The following is a 19,816-nucleotide window of genomic DNA, read 5'->3' as shown; positions in this document are numbered from 1 at the left end:
TATCTCAAGCTGCCTGGATTCCCATCAGGTTTGCTGAAGTATCAGGAAAACATGTGAGTGGAGCCTGATAAACTACACAGTATTTAAGAGTTATTTTAAAAACCTATGTAAACAGTTTTGCAATCTTAAGTTACAGTCTTTACACATTTTAAGAACTAAGAGATGTGAGACATATAGTCTTGGTGATATGTATATGTATGTATGTGTAGGTATATACACACATATAAACACATATACATGGCACCAACAATCTCAACAACAGCAGTCGAGTATGTTCACCTAAACCCTTAGCTCATTATTTTAAGGAAGACAATTTTATAATGGAAAACTGGTAACTTTTGTTTTAAGGCTTGTCAAATAATTAATATATATTAAATGGATGATTAATACATATTTAATGGATGACCCTTGGAGACTGTAACCTAGTTTACTAATTTAGACAGGAATGAGTAAGCAATGTTAAAGTTTGGTTCCTCCTTTATCTTATCACTACACTCATATGTATGCTTTGTATGGAAAACTTTATTTGATAATAAAAATAGCATTCACAGACTTTCTCCTTCTTTGTTGCTACATCATATACATAGTGTCTGTTCCAAGGAAAGAAGCTCGTACTGGGTAAGTCCACATCTACTCATACTAGTGTTATGTATAAACCCAATAGGTCAAATAAAGCTATGAACAATGTAGTATTTATATATGCATAGTGTTTTATAAAAAAGATTGGCCCACATACTGCTTTTCATCAACACAGAAAAGAGCATTATGCCTATAGCACACTGCAAGAAATGATGATTGAAGAACATAGACTGCAAACAAGTGCTTAATAATACATAAGCAGGCCCACCATGAGGAAAGAAATGATATTCAAACCAACAAAAGCTTTAGAATTACTTATACAGTCTCCCATTTTAAAACAGCTTTACATACCTGATTCAGTTTACATTAAAATATATCCCCTGAATCAATTTGTTCCATTTTCAGAAATATAAACACTTAAATCACATTCCTCACAGCTAAATTTTGTCATAAATCCTCTTTTATACAAGAAAAAGGCAACAGTTTTGTTTTTTTTTCAACAGGCTCTATTAATTACAATTTAAACTGTACACACAATGATCGGCCATCTTCTTTCTTGGTTTTGTTTTTACAGTACCATGGCAACAACAGTGATAGACTTGCAATGGTTTTGTGTTCATATGGAAAATGTGAAACAGTATACATGTACACACCAATGCACTGTAAAAAGCAGCAGTTTACTTTAGTGGTCCAACAGTAACGGCAAACATTTTGGCTCAGCTAGGCAGTAATCCATTAAATCTTATACCAATACTACAGCAGACTTACCACACAACTTGCAAATTTAAAAATACAACTTAGAAACTTGCAGGTTTCCCTTCTGCTGCTGTTCTTGGATTCAAATTTACAGCATATAACCAGTACGGATAGGCTTCTACAACCAGGTTGTCCCACTGATTGCCTCTTTTTGCCTGTGTTTTTCCTTTGATACATGGTTTTTTTCTTTGATACATCTTTTTTCTCTTTTTTTCATATATTTTTTTCCCAGCAAGTGCACTCCTTTTGTCTCAGTAAAGGATGAACCAGTAAAATAAAAAAATATAAAGCGAGGAGAAAAGAAAGCTTTTGGAATTTGGCAAAGTAAGAAAAGCCCACTGGTTTTGCCTGAGCAGAAGGAATACACCTACTCCAAGAGGGAGGACTTTGCTCCCACCGCATTGTGCCATGTCCCAGGATCCCAGATCCCTTCCCTTGCTTCAAAGCAGACAAACATTATCATGCATGCTCGGGTTGCTGTCCATATACATCTAGAAGATGAGTAGGGCTGCGGCGGCTCCCTTAATGAGATATCATTACATGTTGCTGAGGCTAATGAGAGATCAACAGTCTACGTTAGTGGGTGACACAGGCATGGTGGTTACCAGTCCTTCTGCCTCTGTGCATCCTGTAGAGGGGGCCTGAAAGTATAAACTGTTCATGGAAAAAACTAGAAATTCCTTATCGTAAATCATCTTGTGCTGTGTGGTTTGTGTTTATTTTTTTTTCTTATTTTATTATTTTTTATTATTATTATAAATATCCTTCATTGAAACAGTAGTCTCTTCAAACAGTTCTTGCAATTTTAGGAACATTTGTCTCTCTCTTTTTAATTCCTTCAGCAGGAGCGCTCCATTCCTACTGAGATGAATAATTTTCTTCCTTTCCCACCCCCAAACCCTTAAAAAATTTTCTACATACAGTGTAGCAGTGAGTCACTAGAGAACAGTCTGGATCAAATTATTCAAACTTGGTCATAAAATCCTTTTGCCTAGATTATATTACTGGCTACCCCCATTTACTAGATTGGGGAGGGGGGGAGAGTAGCCTGATAGACAAATTATTCTTAAGAAATCTACAAAGAATGTAGAAACAAAATTTTATAATCCTTTAGGACCAACATTTGGCAAGTAATTAAAAAAAAAAAAAAGAATACACTGAAAAATACTTTCTTTAATATTATACATCAGGCACAACACTTTTTGTTCTTTTTATAAGATTTCATCTGCATAAAAGGTTTATAGGATCATCAGGTGCCGGATGTCTCCTCGCCTGCGAAAGCTGGATGGTTTCACAGCTCCCGCACCCTCTGCTCGGCTCCCATGGCGTGGGGAAGGTGATGGGGACCCCAGATGCTCCTCAAATGCTGAGGTCGGTGCTGCACTCCTTATACGGCCGCCGGCGCTGCTCAGGCGGGTGCCTGCGGCTCGGCTCGTGCTTCCAGCTGGGGTCTTCCCTCTCCCGGTGGGCGACCCGCTCCTCCCTGAGCCGTCTGTCAGGCGACCTCTCCCTCCGCCGGTCAGACGACTTGGCGCGCCGGTCGAGGGAGTTCTCTCTTCTCCGATCCGGTGACCTCCTAGGCTCCGTGAGTCTCTCCAGCGACCGCCGCCGGCGGTTGGGCGACCGCTCTCTGCGCCTCTCGGGGGAGAGGTCTCTCCTCCTCTCATGTCGCTCCCTCCTCTCCAAAGTGTTGTCAGCGCTCCTCGTCCCTTCCCTGCGCTTTTCGGGAGACTTCCTCTTCTGCCCGTTCACCACCGCCCTCTCTGGCTGCCTCTCGTGCCTCTTCTCCGGCGACCTCTCCGTCCTCCTGCCTGGCACGTGGTCATTGGTTTTAGAAGTCCCATTCCAAGTGTGGTGTTCATTGGGATGTCTGCTAAACTCTCTGCTGCCTTTTAGGTCTCTAACGTAAGTCCGCTTGTCCCCATGTTGTGATGATTTGTGAAGGTCTGGTGGATAACTGGACTCCGATGATGGGTGCTGCCGTCGGTCGGATGGCACGGGTTTCATTTCCGATACATTTTGTGAACCTGTGGCGGGACTGTTCCTGTCACTGCTGGGGTCTGAAAGAAAATAACAGCAAAGCGTTTGGTACCGATGCCTTCCGTGGTGCCGTGACACCACTTATCACTCTTCAGACTTCATTAGTGACAAAAACAAACAACTGTTAAAGCAGTCAGCGAAGGCTAACCGAAGCTTTTGTTAATTTAACTGCGAACAACGAGAGTTACAGGTTAGTACTGGTGCTGCTCTGTTCGTTAGCCGTGTTTTGGTCCAAGCTGATATCATCTTTATGCTCTTCAGGTCATGGGGCATTTTACGTTTTTTCCCAAGCCCAATTCGTAATGTTTCGGTTGTGCTACTTTCTTTCCAGTGGGAAAAAACCCATAACATTGTAGTTCAGGTTGTTGGTTGTTTTTTTTTTAACAGTTTCCAATAAAGAGGGCCTTTAGGAAATGATTTTTTTCTTTTAAGTCTTTTGAAAGAACTGCCTTCCAGGTGTGGGAGGCCTCGTTTCAAAGAGCAGAAAATGTGCAGAAAATAGAATTGATTATTAAGTTTTCACCTCGTAAAATAACATTTTCAAGGTGTGAAAATTAGACTGTAATCATGTAATTTCCATTTCATTTAAGACATTACTTAATCTCGCTTAGTTCTACCATGTTATGAAAAGTCCTAGGGTAGATTTTGGTTTTGCCACAATGATTCGAACAACGATGACGGAAGTCATGATTTTTTCATATTAAAGCAATGGAAAGATATTGTAATATGTAGGATGGCTTTGATTAAAACCTAATCTCCAGTTCCTTATTTTTACTGTAGTATTTGAGATAAAGCTGAGCTACCTCTGCAAGACAAACTGCAAAGCAGAGGAAAAAATCAACCCCAAGATTAAAAATCAGTCCTGTGCTGTAGCTAAGCTAGAATTACGTTATTTGTAACGGTTGTTTATGAATGATTCATTATAGACACGACAAACATTAAAGTAGCTGTGCTGACTTAATGTGAGTGTTGCTTTTATTTGCTTATTATTGTTTTCTTATTAAAAGTAACTTCTGCACGGCAGCTTGACTGGCTTTAGCCACGCTTCCTGCAGGCTTCCTGCCACTCGCACCAAGACACCCACCTCGACATGGACTGTCCTGGTGACAACGACTGAAACCCCTCACAAACACTTGTGGGGATCGAATTTTTGTCTCTTTTTCTCCTTTTAGCCTTCCCTCCCCCAGGCCAAACACGCTACATGCTCATTTGCCATCACGCAAAGCGTCTCCCATCTGATGGCATTTCCATTCCTTTAGCTTGGGAGGGTTGGTGTGTGTGGGCCATGATTTTGGTGATTTCCAGGTGAAACCCGTGTTGTGACTCACGTGTGTGCATTTTTGCTTATTAGCATTTTCAGGCAGCAGTTGGGGGACCACACCACTTTTCCGTAGCTGTAAGCACGTGGCTTGGGGCAACCTGGCAACCTGGCACAAGGTTTAAACGTGTCCTGTGGTGCACTTACAATTCAGGGGACACAGGGTGCTCGGAATGAATTGCTGTATACATATAAAATATAGCGAAGCGGAAAGCAATGTGAGGGAATTAGGCCACAGCACAAAAACACCTAATATTGATTTTAGCTACAAACCGTAGTTTGATTATGGCCCATAAGGTAGAAGCAAGACTCCCCGAGCTTGTCATTTCTCATACATGCAGCGATATTAGGAGGTATCATCGCTGAGGAAGGAAGAGCCCAGCACCAAGAAAAGTAAGAGAAAGAGAAAGAGAAAAGTAGAAAATTTAGATTCCCTATAATAAAGATGAAAGAAAGAAAAATCTTCATATTTTATCTTAGAATAAAGAAAGTTTATTTTTCCAGTCAGATTGTCTAGGCTTCACCCAAATATAAGGCTGCAAAGACAGCAGTTGTTATTATTGTGACATAAAGAGACATCTAAGAGGTGATTCAATAACCCAGACAACGAGAGCATCCATTCTAAAAGACAGCTGGAACAGCGACACAGAATGTCATAGAAAAAACATTAACAATCAAACAACAACAAAAAATAAAGTCCACCAGAGACCACAACATTAAAAATAAGTACAAAACTCATTACAAAAATATACAGCCTCATAGAGAAGCACGTTCCAATCGAGTCAGAAAAATATTGGAACTTAACATTATTAGAGGAACCATTTGCAACTGCAGCAAACAGAATGAAGAGAGGAAGGAGTCCCAAACATTACAAGGATATTCTTTACAGTAGTGCAACCCCTGTATATTAAATCCTTGCTTGGAGAACGAATGTTTAGTGGTTTAGCATTAGCCAAAAGAAAATTAGTGGTGGATTTCCATCCTCAGTGCAACAGACATATGCTTTGAGAAGTGAAGCACTTAATTTACAGGGTATTTATGCAGTCTAGCATATGATACAGTACTGTACATCCAAAGAGTATAGGAAAAGACAAAAGTAGAAAGAACATTACAGAATTTCAGTGCCATCATTGAACCTTCTGGTGTGCTATTTATATTACAGAAGTGTAAACCCATAACTTTCCTTCCATATTGTTAAACACTTCAGTTGCTTGTTGGTTATACTCTGAACTGGTCATTTAAAGTTAAATAATGAACAGAGCGAGCAGAAACTCTCCAATGTGGTACAGTAAATGAAACGAAAATCTAGTTCATAGATTGTGCAGAAGGGTTTTTTTTCTCGTTTTAGGACATGGACTGAATGATAAACACAGAACTTACTGACACAGAAACAACCCAAATACGGGGAGAAAAGTATAAAGGACATCCCTTCAATCATCAGTTTCTATAGAAACCTCACAGACCTTTGGTTGGGAGTAGCCCTCCATCGAGGGCACAATATTTGACAATTATCTCAAATAAATAAGACATAATTATAATATTAAATAGTGTGCTAAGTTAAGCCACCCAGCAATCCAACCTCCAGGGGAAGAAAAGGAAATCTAATGCAATTCTTAGTAAGAAACAAGGACTTAATGTTTCCCCTAAGACAGACACGAGAGCACCTTTTCATAACCTCCTCACCTTTTCAGACCTTACAAATTAACTAGTTGAAACCAGCAGACAGTTTAATGGGGGAGAAAAGGGCTCAGGAGGCCAAATCAATATATTTTTGCAGTAAAGCTATTTTTTTTTTCTTCTTTTTCTTAAATAACTTTATAAATATTTACATAAATACTAAGGGAAGGCAAAAAATCTCATAAGCCATCTTGGCAATCATGTCTATGAATACAGACAGGAACTAAGAGAAAAACCTAACAAAAAAAATATCACTGCTTCAGAATAATAACTCAGGATCCCAGTTTTTGCATTGATTAGAAGTAGAGACCTATTTGAAACAACAATTCAGCCGCTGAGAAACAGTTTGGCACAGTTCAATGACATTCCTTGTTTGGGTGGACAAGACAATAAGGTTTTTTTGTTTTGTTTTGTTTTCCTCTCTGATCACCAAAAATACTGCTATGATGATCTTGCCTTACACTGCGCCCCAAGTCCATGGAAGCAAGCAAAGGGTGAAATGTGTAGAAAATTCAGCACAAGCGAGGCAATTAATCATATGTTGCAAAGGTTGGTAAGACACTGGTGAGAAAGGAAAATAAAAAAGAATTCCCGCTTCAGATCTTGAGACAAATCATTCATGGAGTGATGCCAGGGAAGAAAGGAATGTTTTCATAGTTTGACCCACCATATTCTGGGACAGAGCCATCTCCACGTTTCAGAAACAGGCGGACCCTGCGGCCACCATTTTTAATCAGTTCGATGGCCCGAGCGTGCTTCATGTTCTTGGTAGTTTCTCCATTGATCTCTAAGATTTCATCTCCAATCTGTCAGTGTAATAAAGGAAAAGAGTCTAAGATTAGAAACAAACCCCTATGACGGTTACCACTAACACACCGCAAGACGCTGGCCACCACAAAGGTGGAAGAACAACTGTACACCTGGTGAAGCTAAATGTGCCCAACTCCTTCCAGTCACAGTCCACAAAAAACAGTGTGCAGCGGCCTGAAAGACATGAAGGCAACAGGGAAACCTTCAGGTATCAAAATACGTCTGGAAGCGTTCAAGGCCAGGTTGGACAGGGCTTTAAGCAACCTGGTCTAGTGGAAGGTGTCCCTGCCCATAACAGAGGGGTTGAAGCTGGATAAGCTTTAAGGTCTCTTCCAACCCAAACCAGTCTGTGATTCTGTGATTTCATTGCTTTTTTGTAAAACCACATTGCATTACTGTACTGCTCAATAGCTAGAGCTGTGTTAAAACTGGTGTTATTTTGCTTTGATTATTTGCAAAGTCTTTGGTCAAAGTCGTTGTTTGTTTTACAGCCTGCTGTAACTGGGATGTTCAAATAGCTTTTTCAGGTCCATTTTTCACTTGGATATAGATACCTACTATGAACCAGCAAAGCTGCTTTTGTAAATAAATGATTTTTGTAAAAATCATTTATCAGGATAGGAAAACAGGGCTTGGAAGAGCTTGTCAAAGCACTGACTTCCGCAGGGCAGCACTGATTTATTTTTATCAGCAAAAATTTTGGGACTATAGATCTACTCCTGGCAAAATAATTTTGAAAATGCCCTTTGCATGATATATCTGGAGAAGAAAAAGACACGTGGTAAGGTTATAATGCATTCTCTATCAGAGGAGCGAGAAGCACATAAAACTTGGCAATTTAATTTTTCTGTAGGCATTTGATAACATATGCCCTTGTTATAATGTTTATAATTTAGCTGATATGTGAAGTTAACAGTTAATACTAATCAAAAACTACATTACTCCCCACTCTGCCCACTAGCAGAGGAAAGGATCAGCTGGGACACCTTGATGCTCTACTCAAGGCTGCAGCTTTAAAAGACTGGTTATTACATTTTCATTGCTTCATGTATCTTTGTTAGGCTTTAAACACCAGATTATGTATTAGAATTTGGAAACCTGTGTTGGAACAAGGGGGTGAAGTCTTCCAATGCACACGCATTGCTATAGACTGTATGCAAAGAGTGAGAGAAGCCACTGAAAGAAGTAAATAGGAATCACTGCTCCTTTCAGTCAACATTTAATTTTCCTCTTAGCCTGCACAGCAGAAGGTGTGCCTGTAAGGGACAGGCAGGGGAGTCAGTTTATTGCAAGGAAACGTGGTTTTTAAACCTGTTTCTACATACCCTCATCTTCCCACATCTCTCAGCTGGACCATCCTCAGCTAGGCGCAGCACGTACAGATCCATATTATACTCCCGGCCACCTCGCAGGCTAAAGCCAAACCCTTTGGCTCCTCTTTCCAGCTCAACAGTGTAAAAATCTTGGTCCTGCTGGAGGGAAGACAACATATGCACAATTGAACAAAAAGTTAAACGCCTCTTTATTTTCATTTCTAAATTATTCAACCAACCAACATTATTGTTTTTGTTACTTATAATTAAAAATATAAAATCAGTTGAGTTTTCACACACAGACTAGGATTTCCTGCTTCCTCACATCTCACCCTGCAATTTGGAGTGCCAGTGGTGGTCTGCAAAGGGCTGTTTGAATGAATGGGCTTTGCCAGGTCCAATGCATTTTTAGGCACCTCTGTTATATAAGGCTTCAGTTAAATGCCTGGTGGTACCTGGGATGAGCCTACACCATGATGCTGGCTTTGCCTTTTCTACTCCTTTGCAAGAAGCACAGAAGCATGCGCATTGTTTTTCACAAATGCTGTTAGCGTAGGGATGTTTTGAAGTCCTAATGGAAGAGATTACTTCTGGGATGGCCAGTGGCAAGGGAAGTTAACAGCGAGATAGATATCTTTCTAATAAGATACTGTCTGCAAAAGCTGGAACACTCCAGCTATTGCCTCTTATTAAATTTTCCTCTTTTTTTGTCCTCTGTATTTATCATCTGCACACAACAGTACTTCCTGGAGAGGCCCCTCAAAATATCCAATTCAATAAACAAACACATAAACTATTACTGTTACAAAAACGTCAGCTTTTTTTTAACTCTCCCTAAAAGTCATGATGCGAATGTGTTGGAAATATTTCCCAGCTGAAACAACAGCCACATGTATTAAGAAACCAATCAGCAAATTCCTCTGTTTTTCAGCAAACGGACTGAGGAAGAACAGTTTCCCAGTAGGAATTTTCAAGGGAAATATTTGAACACAGCCCACAGGCAGATTGGAAGCAACAGTCTGTGGTAAACAAAACAATTAGAAAGGTAACTCCTTACCTGTGCTGCTTGGGGTGGTTTGAAATCAAACTGGGATTCCTGCTTTGGTTTGGTGTTGTTCCTGCTGTAACGAATGAGAGAAAAAGGGTGAGAGGAAAAATACAGCTCGTGGGATGTGAAGATGATCAAGAAGTAACCAAAGAGAGAGCATGCCAACATGCTCTCCTCAAGGAAAACAATCTGACCTGGTCTCCTGTGGTATTTGCTGAGGAGTATGTGTGGTTGTAATTGTAGCAATTTTTTCTGCATTGGTCAATAAAGTAGCATTGGAGGATTCTGCAAAATAAATTTGTTTTCATTATGAGGGAAGACCACTGGCTAGTCACTGAAAGGAGAAAAGTTTTGCAAAGGGATATCACTGGAAAGCATCATTATGTTGTTTTTAAAGAACTTGAGATTGGCTCAAATTTCTTAAATCCAGGAATTAACAGGATAAAGTCTAAGCTAAGTCATAGTAATTATGTATAAGAAACTGTACACTCAATTGAAAAAAATATAAATGGGAAATTGGGATTAGAAACACCTCTGACCATTAGACACACTCAGAATGAACACTGACTTGTGGAGGAAGAGTTGAAGAGTATTTTGTCTGTTGCCTAATGACATGAATTCCAATCATTAAAGTCTCCAAGTATGGTAGGTTGGGTAGATTAATTTTATAGTAGCAATAACTATTCCATAGATTATAAGCTTATGAGTGCTTCCTCCATCAGAAACTGCAATCTTCAGGAGGATTGAGATGTGGTTTTTATCTAATACCTCACAAGGTGATATTGAATGTGGCTAAACCCCAAGCGTACTGAAATTCACCTTTGAAATACAACCCACTGCTGCCTGAGCACTCAAAGCTGCACGCAGGGACATGGAACCACCTCTGTCAAATGCATCAACAGCTCTGGGTACCATTTACAAAAGGGCTCACTGAGAGAATACTGAGAGCAGGATTAACTTCAAAACTCAATTTATGCCATGGTAAAGGGCTCTCAGCCCAACACCAGCCTGTGCAAATGCCATTATTTCTCTATGCGTGGCAAGAGGTGCCTCCAGGAGAGATCCTCTCTCCTGCTTCACAAAACCAGGGTGAGAGTTGTTGTATACACAACTGAAAAGAGACTATCCAGGTGTCCCTCACACTACAGCATGGCAAAATGGCCTCTTGCCATATTGAAGTTTTATTGTAGACTTCAATAAGACCAGAGTTAACCCAGAACTCATTTAAAATTCTGCCTAAAATTAAGGTCATGCCAATGCCATTAACCAAATATTAGCAACACAGTTTTGGAGGAAAGACCTGGAACTCTTGCATATTGAACTCAACGCGTTTTCCAGAAATGCATATTGTATCAATCCTGAACTAAAATCAGCACTGAAGAGTTTCAGATTTTGAATTGCTCCAGAAGTCAGCAATTCCTGAAAACACACTTCTCCTCACGCAGGAATTTGAATTCAGAGGGAGAGTGAGTGGTACGTGCTTAACCACTCAAAATGTTGAGCAGTTACATCTGTTACATATAAAGAATGATGGACACAGTCAATAGAAAGACCCACTCATTAGGCACAGCATTCCCAGCTGAAGTCACTGCGATGGCCAGCACTCACTCCCTTGTGGAACAGTTCTGCACATAGGAGACCCCAGATTGTGCCTATACCCATTCTACCTAGGAGAGGACCACAGATTACAAATAACTACAAAATACACTGAAAATGATCCACTTTTCAAGATCAAAATCTAAACTGAATGCACAGTCACTGGCTAAAATGCTGCACCTTGTTTCTTGAGTGAATTTCTCTAGTTCCAACACCACTTAAAACCCGCCACCACCAGACAACAGCAACAAAACCCGGGTGGAAACATCTGGCTCTCCAACATAAAATTACAAGGTCTTCTACCCTGCCTTTGCTTTTTAAGCTTCAGGCATCTGGTAATTCATTTTATGTACTATGGAGAAATCTGCTCTTATTAAACAGAGTCCAGCTGTAATACAAAAGTGGCGAAATTGGAGGTTTTTTCCCCAAATTAAGGAGAGGTGGTGGTCATGGGCTTACTTGGTCCTGGGAACTTATTTCATTTCATGGATTTATTTTAATTGTGGGGAAATCTAGATGAGGTGAAGGGTTTTCTTTTCTATGGCTAGCACATGTCAAGGGAAACTCAGGGAAAGGGAAAGAGAAAACTAAGAACTATTTAAACAGATGGGTGCAACAAGAGCACAGCTCCTTCGCCTGCAGCACTGTGCCCAAGTTAACATGCCCAAACCCTCAGCATATGGAGCTGTAACATCTTCCAGACCAGAGCTGGCTTGTGCCCAGCGGCTCAGAGAGCAAGAGAGGCTCCTGGGTCTGCCTGCACCTCTCAGGGTTGCCATGACCAAAACATACCCTTGTGAGGATGTGCTATTGACAGCTGGCTTGTGTGAGAAGATGTCCCTGTGTGTGGTTACACTGTTGATTTTAATAAATAATTCTGTGTACTTTGTAATGATGCCTTGATGCTAAAATCTGTCGCCATAACACAGATGCTAAAATCTGTCTCCATAAAACCTCATCCATGAGAAGGCCCCAAAACATGGTTAAGTGTTCTGTATTCATCTAGAACAAAAGTCTCTAAAATCCTCCACAAATATTTGGAGATCAGATGAAGATGGGCTTCAAAGAGAATGCAAGATTCCTACCCTTTAGTAGGTCATACTAAGAATACCAAGTTGAGCAACAACACATCTTTGGTACAGATGTATCTTCACACCACTGTACTGCATCTTTAACCCACCCTATCCTATGAGTCAGGAGTTGTGCATAATTTTGCTAGTTTTTTAGACACTGGTTCAGGATGCAAAACTGAAACAGAACACGAATAGAGCAAAAAATATCTCTAGTAGAATTACAATTGTACATTCTAAATCCTACTTATTTCATTGATTTCTTGCCCTGTTCTGCCCTAAAACAGCCAGACACCAATTAAATGCCTAATCTAAGCTTGTCATTTTTCAGCTCTCTGTATCCTTGCATCAGCTGGTAGCATTTTAAACCATCATAATTTCCTTGCACATACAATCCTGCAATGAGTTGGTTCAAGATCTATTACAAAGCAAAACCGTTGGTGTTTTTAATAATGTTAGAAGAGATTAGCAGTGTGAGTTTGTTGTGAGTCTTGTGATAAGCCTTAGTTCCACGTTTATCTGAGACGTATGGCTTCTGATTTATCCCCCCCCCCACACACACCTTGAAGTATACTGTTAGACCATTTATATTTACCAAAAAAGCACCCAAAAGTCAACAAAATGAAAACAACAAATCAACAAAAGCACCCAAAGACAATAAAAAGAAAACAACATAGAGACCAATTTCTTGAACCTTGTGAAGTTTAGTGCAAACCTCTCAGACTGCCCGGTCTTACTAGCTTTTGGAAATTAAATGCAGGTAATACTATGCAAAGTTGGCAATCTGACCTGGAATTTCAAAAGGATAGTAAATAGAAAGATTCGAAGCCTGCATTGCTATGAGAGAAAAGAGTTGATACTTTCCCTAAATTAAAGCTTTCCACCTTCTTTAGGAATCTGTGATGTCAGTCACAGGTACAGGTTTCCATTCTAACCTAAGCAATTGAACATGGTATTCTGTACATGTATTTGTATCACAAGACTGGCCGAGCATCCATGTCAGCAGGCTATACTATTCTTAAAAAGGTCTTAAACCATTCAGAAGTTATTTATTTCTTAGGTATTTTTGCCTTTAAAAACAAAATCACTAATTTATTCAAAGATTCGCCTTCCTTGATTTTGATCAGATACCAAAATGCAGGCAATGACCAATTCTTCTGCCAGTTTACCTTCCAAAACTGGCACACACAGGCCAGCTCAGATGTTAGTCTGATTCACAGCCATTTTATCATCATGAACACTCAATTTGATGGAAGCAGCAAAGGGTCATACACAATTTGACCCGGTAGCTACTAAACAGTAGAAAAATAAAGTCTTTATGCAGAACAGATCATCCTAACCAGAGATAATTTATAACCAGATCATTTCTCATGTTGGCCTATTTTTATCCTATACTTAAACATAGCATAATCATGCTCTGTGGGGTAACCAAATCCACATTTCAGACTAGAAAGTATGAGACTTAGCGACTACTGAATGCTTGTCATGCAAATCACATCATTTACCTTCTCATTCTGCTTTACAGGTACCAGGTTCAATTCAGCCATACTTTCTCAATCTTTCTTTCAAACTTAATCACACTTTCCCCACATTTAAGTGAATGCAAATAATGTCCTGTACAGCTCTAAGAAATGCTCTGAGCCATCAAATCTTACACCTGTGGATTCAGCTAAAGAAGAGAGCAATGTAAAAAGATTTCTGCCTAACAAATTCTCATTATGAATCAGAGCAGAGCAGGACATTGAACAAACAAAACACTTTAGAATTTAGAACCACAGCAATTTTAGTTCTGCTACAGATTGCATACGTTCCTGGTCTGTTCTTATTTGGCATCACGTCTAGGAATCAATTCAAGGAAACTGATACATAAAACAGATCCTTATTTTTGTTAAATAGTTTAGTGGCTTGAAACCAGTACCAAGTGTCAGCATATTATTAGGGATCCTGCACATTCCCTCTGATCAGAAACAGTGAGATCCTGTCTAGGATAACTCTTAGAACAATCGGCTGCAGGCACGCAGCAGCCCCAGAGCCATCACCATTTCACAAATTCATTTAAAGATGTACTTAGCTCACTCCCAAAGCAACTACCCAGAATAAAAACAAATCTTGTTTTCAAACAGCTTAAAACATGACCAAGTATTTATCCCTTTCTGTGATCTCTTTACTCTATAGCCTACTTGCGTATATGCAAAGCTTCAGGAATCCCACGTTAACAAGTTTTTCCCAAATATTCTAAAGCTGCATTATTAACCTAAGAATCAAATCAAAGTCTACTGAGATAAGCATCAAATTTACAGAAGTTTGTGGAGGAACAGGATAGAGTATTGTTTTTTTAATGTAGAATCAGCACCTCCCTGTTTGAAAATAGAACTCCTGCTTCTTTAGAAAGAAACAAAAAATAAAGCTATGGAAGACTGCAAAAAGCCAGGGGACAAAACCAGCAAAAGGGTCAGATAAGACAGCAGGAAACAAATACTTTACCATCTCCTGGAATGATGCGCAGGGTAACGGTGTTTCCCGCTTCCTTAATGAGGTTGACGATGTCTGAATGCGACTTGTTGGTGATGGAGCACCCATTCACGGCCAAGATCCGATCGCCTACTTTCAGCTTGCCACAGCGGTCTGCGGGACTCCCTTCAATTATCCGACCTATTTTGTGAGGCATGGCCACACATGCATTTCCCGCTTTTGTATTGGTTTTGGGGGTTGTTTTTGGTTTGGTTTGTTTTTTTTAATTGTTTACATACGTGGGAATATGGTGAAGGGGAAAAGGAGAAAAAGGGTTGAAAAGGGAAAGAGAAGGTTAAGGGTTAATTAATTAATGCATCAAGCAAAAGTTATTATAGGATAGCTTTGCTGCCAGTGTTCAAAACATTGGCAATCAACTAGTATGAGCGCACAATACTTCACTTTTTGGACAACAGTGCTTTGTTAATCACTCAAAACTCCCCCCACCTTGATTTCTGTTAATAAATGGTGAGATTTTTTTACAGACTACAACTGCGCTCAGCAGTGCCATCATAACCCAAATCCTGGCTTTATTTTTGAACAAAAGAAATAGAAACTGTAGGAAACACAACCTTCCTCCTTCAAGATTATGTTGGCATCAGCCTCTCTAGTCCTTCTCTAAGTCAACTGCAGTTCAAGCTTCTGCCAATGTTTTGTTCTTTCTCAATTTAGAAAGATGAAATTGTTCTAGGCCTAGGAGGGAGTGCGACTCCCCTTCTACCACAAAGACCCACTCTATCAGCATGGGGAGGCAATGAAACAGTTTTCTTCTATCATGAATAAAGGTGCTACCAGGTAAGGTAAAGGACCACTAAAGATGGGCCAAGACTGACAAAGGTAACCTGTTTGGCGCAGGCATCCACCTCAGCCCCTGTTAACCCTTCCCATTTTATGATCTTAAATGGCATCAGGACAGGAGCATAGAAGGAATAACGACCTCCTCATTTAAATACCTCTAAAACCACACACAAAACCATTGAGATGTCTGACACACACACGGCAAGAGCACTTTAGGATGAATGTGTTTTGGAGACAAAATTCTACTCCTGTTCCATGCAATTGTTTGTCCTAAAAACACAGCATCGTCCGTAAAATGTAGAATTGGAAAACAGGGGATACACAGCTTCACTCAGATAAATCCACTGAGCTTTTGTACTGCGTCTTTACATGGGCAAGAACCCCTCAGGCACGCAGCATGTGATTAAAACCATGAGGTGTATAGAGTGGTCATCTCATACTTTGCATCCACAATACATTCACCCTCAAGATGCACTTTCCCATCTGTGTAGTCTTTATGTGGTTAGTAGTTTTAGAGGTATACATTGCTACACACATGACAACACTAGAAAGACCGTAAAGAAGAAAAGGCTAAGAAAAGGAATATGAAGTGAGAGAACAAGGTTGGAAAGATGCGATGAAAACTGGCAGAAAGTGTTAATATTAGTTGCAAATGATCGGGGAATTATTCCCCCCCTCTTCCCCCCCCCTTCTTTTACTTCTCTTTCTGGTAATACATAGCCCCATCCAGTTTAAAGAGTGTCTTGAGAGTCTGAGTACCTATTCTGTCCAATCCACGGAATACAGATGAGAGAGCCTACACCAAAGTGACCAAGGTGGGTTTTAGAACCAGTCTGGCCCATCTCTAAACACTACCCATGAAAGAACAAACTACAAAGCAGGTCCAAAGCAAGCACCACGCAGCAGAGGGAACACATCTCATGCAGAGTATTAGGGAAAAGCTGAATACACTTGAAAAAAATTAAAAGAAAAACAGTCACAGATCAACAGATCCCCATGAGGAGCCCCTGCACAGAAAACTTCCAGTTAGTATCTTGGGCTAAAGCAAACACAACTTTTTACAGCCTCAGGTCAAGTTTCCTCTGCGGAAAAGAGTTAGAGCACAGTCTTCATACAGCAAAAGTTACACACATTTGCAAATACTTTTAGAAGATAAAAGCTCTCTCTCTGGTTTAGAGTGAGTTCAATATATATTACATTACACTGTTGTGTTCTGGCACCAAAATACCTGTTCTAGAAGAGCAGTTTCTAGCAGCAAGGACAGTGTGAGGTAGTCTAACCCCTGAGAACTGACAGAACTCAATGCACTGGGTCTATACTAGATATTTCCCCCTCGAAATCTCTGCTGCCATGACTGCCCAGAACCGTGTAAGAAATGGCCTGTTCTACATCAATTCCAGCAAAGGAGGTGATGCTCCCTTGATGCATTAGTAAGGGCATTACTGATGGGCAATGACAGGAAATTTCAGGAAAAGAGCCTAGAAAAAAGGAGGAAAAGTCACTTCTTGCCACATGCACCTGTGTGCATCAGGAACACTCAAGCTATACAGGGAGACTGCAATGTATTTTGTCTGCAAACCACAACCTGGCTCGGAGAGGTAGTGTGAAGATGACCAAGGCACATGTTTGTCATTCCTTCCCCCACCCACATGATATTAATTATGACATCCCCCTGCTCTGAAGAAATAGATTCGGGAAGAGGTGAAACACATCAAAACAACCTGTTTTTTTAACATTATTCTCCATTTTATGTCTCACCAGCAAGCACTATTAATTAAAACTTTCCAGCTATCAGCATGCTCACTCCATAATGCGGATCAGAGTAACCCTGACTGCCAAACAGAAGTTAATCAGTTTAAGCATTACTGCTTTTAAATCAACTGTTTCAATTCCACCATCAGGAGACATATTTCATTCCACCTGCCTTATTTCTGCATTGGCAAATAGCATCACTGGGGGCATCCCTGGCTGCTCTTCTGAGAGCAAACCCCGGAAAGGCACCCAGCTAGCAGGGAGAACTGGATCTTCGGGGAGCATCAGGAACCGCCATTGGTGACATTTTTGCTCTTCAGGTCGGTTTCTCATTTTGCTTTTCTCAACCCAGTGAACAAACCCCAAGAGAGAAACACCTACCAAGTCTCAGCCTCCAATGAAGCTATGAATTACATAAACCAGGGCATGCTCATGACTTTTAATTAACCAGATCCGCACTCGCCTCCTTGTACTGCAGTGTTCAGATCTGCATCTCACCCGAGGCGCGTTGATAGAACCCCAAGACTCACCAAACGTCGTCCCGGCCTCTGGCCTGCTCACCGACGAGACGATGACGAAGCCGAACCCCTCGTTCTCACCACGGCGGATCTCCACATCATAAGGCTGGACCACGGCGCTGACCACACCGCTGCCCCCACCGCCACCACTGCCGATGCCGCTGGTGCTGCCGCTGCCCGAGCTGACCGTGTTGAGGGAGTTCTGGCTGCCCTGCGGTGTTCGCTTCTCCTCCGTCAGTGAGGCTGGCTGGTTGCTGCTGTGGTGGGAAGAGGCTGGGGATGGGACTTCATTCTCTGCCTTGGGAACTGGGAGGGAAGAGAAAGACTGTCTGAGCAACATTCAGTGGTTAAAAACTGCAGTCCATCCACTAAGGTAAAAAAATAACAACAAAACAACCCCTAAAAAGCAAATCACCTGCTTTAATCTATAAATCATGGCCATAATGACCAAGGGCTCTGTCTCCTTTCAGATGTCACCACCAGCAGCTCTGTTCAGTGATGGCAATGACCACACATGCTCATTCTCTCCAGCGGTCATGCAAGCAAAGCCTTTCACTGCCGAGCTACAGCAGCAGTATGGTTAAACCAGCGTAGTGCCGCGTGCTTGGATTCTCTGTGGCATTTTAAAGGTGGATTATATTAGTTCAGAGGTGCCTCCTTTAGATGTCACATCCCCAATTCAGTTATACAGTGCAATTGTTATGTGTGCAAAAGCCATGAGGAGTGAGAGTAACACCAACTACCCAACACTCAACGCTTGTGTGCTTTTTAACTCAATACCATCAGTTGGGTAGCGCCAATTACCTTTGATTAATGTGACCTTAAGTAATAATAAACACCCATACTAAAGCAAAACATCTTGTGAACCAAGCTTTTCTGGATAGAAGAACCAACAACTATCATCTGTACATTCTGGCACAGCTGTGGGGAAACCATTAAACATTATTAACATTCATATTGAACAAGTGTTTAATATTGTTTGAAAGTGGTATTACTTTAAAATCTAATCAGCAACTACAAGGCTTGAAGAAACTTCAAAAAAATTGCTTAGTCCACACTCTGCTCTAGTAAGGGCCAACTATACTTACTGTCAGTCCTGACAGATGTTTGTCTAATCAGCTGTTAAATATCTCCCTAGGCAATCTATTGGTTGCAATATCTAACTTAAATCTCCCCTGCTGCAACATAAGGCTATTATTTCTAGTTCTATCTAGCAGGCATATGGAGAATATATTACTCCTTTCCTTTTTGCAGCAGCCTTTTATAATCTTGGGGAGTTTAACATCTTCTCCCCCTTCTCTGCTTTAGGCTAAAAAATACCAATTTGTTCAATATTTCCTTGCAAACCATGTTTTCTAGAGCTCTCCTTATTCTCACTGGTCCTCTGGACTCCCTCCAGCTGGGCTCTCTCCAACTCAAAAATGTCTGTGTTGAAGTGCTGGACCATATTGCAGCTAAGCCATCATCTGCTGGGAAATTAGGAGAGTTTTCCCCTGGCTACATCCCAGCACAGTGTTTTTCTTCACCTGAGCCAACCTCAGGTTAAAGCTTGTGGCCCACAATAGCTTCCTCTTCTTGTTACTGAGCCAGTTCTCCACAGTCCATTTGCGCAGCCGAGCAGCATATTGCACTTGTCTCTATTGAATGGCTGCCTCCGCTAATCAGGTCACTTCTCCAATTTGGTGAATCAAAGTTAAGTGGGAGATCTTAAAAGCAACAACAAGAAAATGGATGCCAAACAAAATCTAAACCTGTAAACCCATGATCCAAAGAAAAAGAGCTTTCAAATATTCTTGGATAGAAGTGCCTGTCTGCACTTACAGACTCAAAGTATGTACAAAATATATAGTATTCCACACATTAAGAATACAGGAGTATATACTTTCCCCTGTATGAACCTCAAGATTCACCATTTAGGCGAACAGACTTTTTCTACTGGCATATAGATGACAGGAGGAATAAAGGACCAACATTCAGGAAGAGGCTTATCTACAAAATTATGCTGGAATTTAAAAGCCTGTGAATATAAG

General features: G+C 40.7%; 1 protein-coding gene across 27 annotated transcripts in view; it reads right to left on the bottom strand.

Annotated features, from left to right (window-relative positions):
- Positions 1–504: 504 nt before the first annotated feature.
- Positions 505–19,816, bottom strand: part of MAGI1 (membrane associated guanylate kinase, WW and PDZ domain containing 1) — a 340,411-nt gene continuing 321,099 nt past the window's right edge. For 10 of the 27 annotated variants that reach the window (XM_030501183.1, XM_030501192.1, XM_030501195.1 and 7 more), the window contains 7 exons: positions 17,799–18,092; positions 14,692–14,895; positions 9,736–9,826; positions 9,551–9,614; positions 8,506–8,652; positions 7,038–7,176; positions 505–3,395 (listed from right to left, as the gene is read on the bottom strand). In XM_030501183.1, coding sequence (XP_030357043.1) covers positions 2,695–3,395; positions 7,038–7,176; positions 8,506–8,652; positions 9,551–9,614; positions 9,736–9,826; positions 14,692–14,895; positions 17,799–18,092 — 1,640 coding nt within the window. In that variant the 3' untranslated portion in view covers positions 505–2,694. Of the gene's footprint in view, positions 3,396–4,966; positions 5,056–7,037; positions 7,177–8,505; positions 8,653–9,550; positions 9,615–9,735; positions 9,827–14,691; positions 14,896–17,798; positions 18,093–19,816 lie in introns of all 27 variants that reach the window. The other 17 variants (XM_030501188.1, XM_030501194.1, XM_030501208.1 and 14 more) reach the window with 7 other exon arrangements.

Source organism: Strigops habroptila, chromosome 11 (genome assembly GCF_004027225.2).
Source record: "Strigops habroptila isolate Jane chromosome 11, bStrHab1.2.pri, whole genome shotgun sequence".
Lineage (NCBI taxonomy): Eukaryota > Metazoa > Chordata > Aves > Psittaciformes > Psittacidae > Strigops > Strigops habroptila.
The sequence above is the reverse complement of the archived record's forward strand: the minus strand, read 5'-3'. Positions and strand labels throughout refer to the sequence as shown.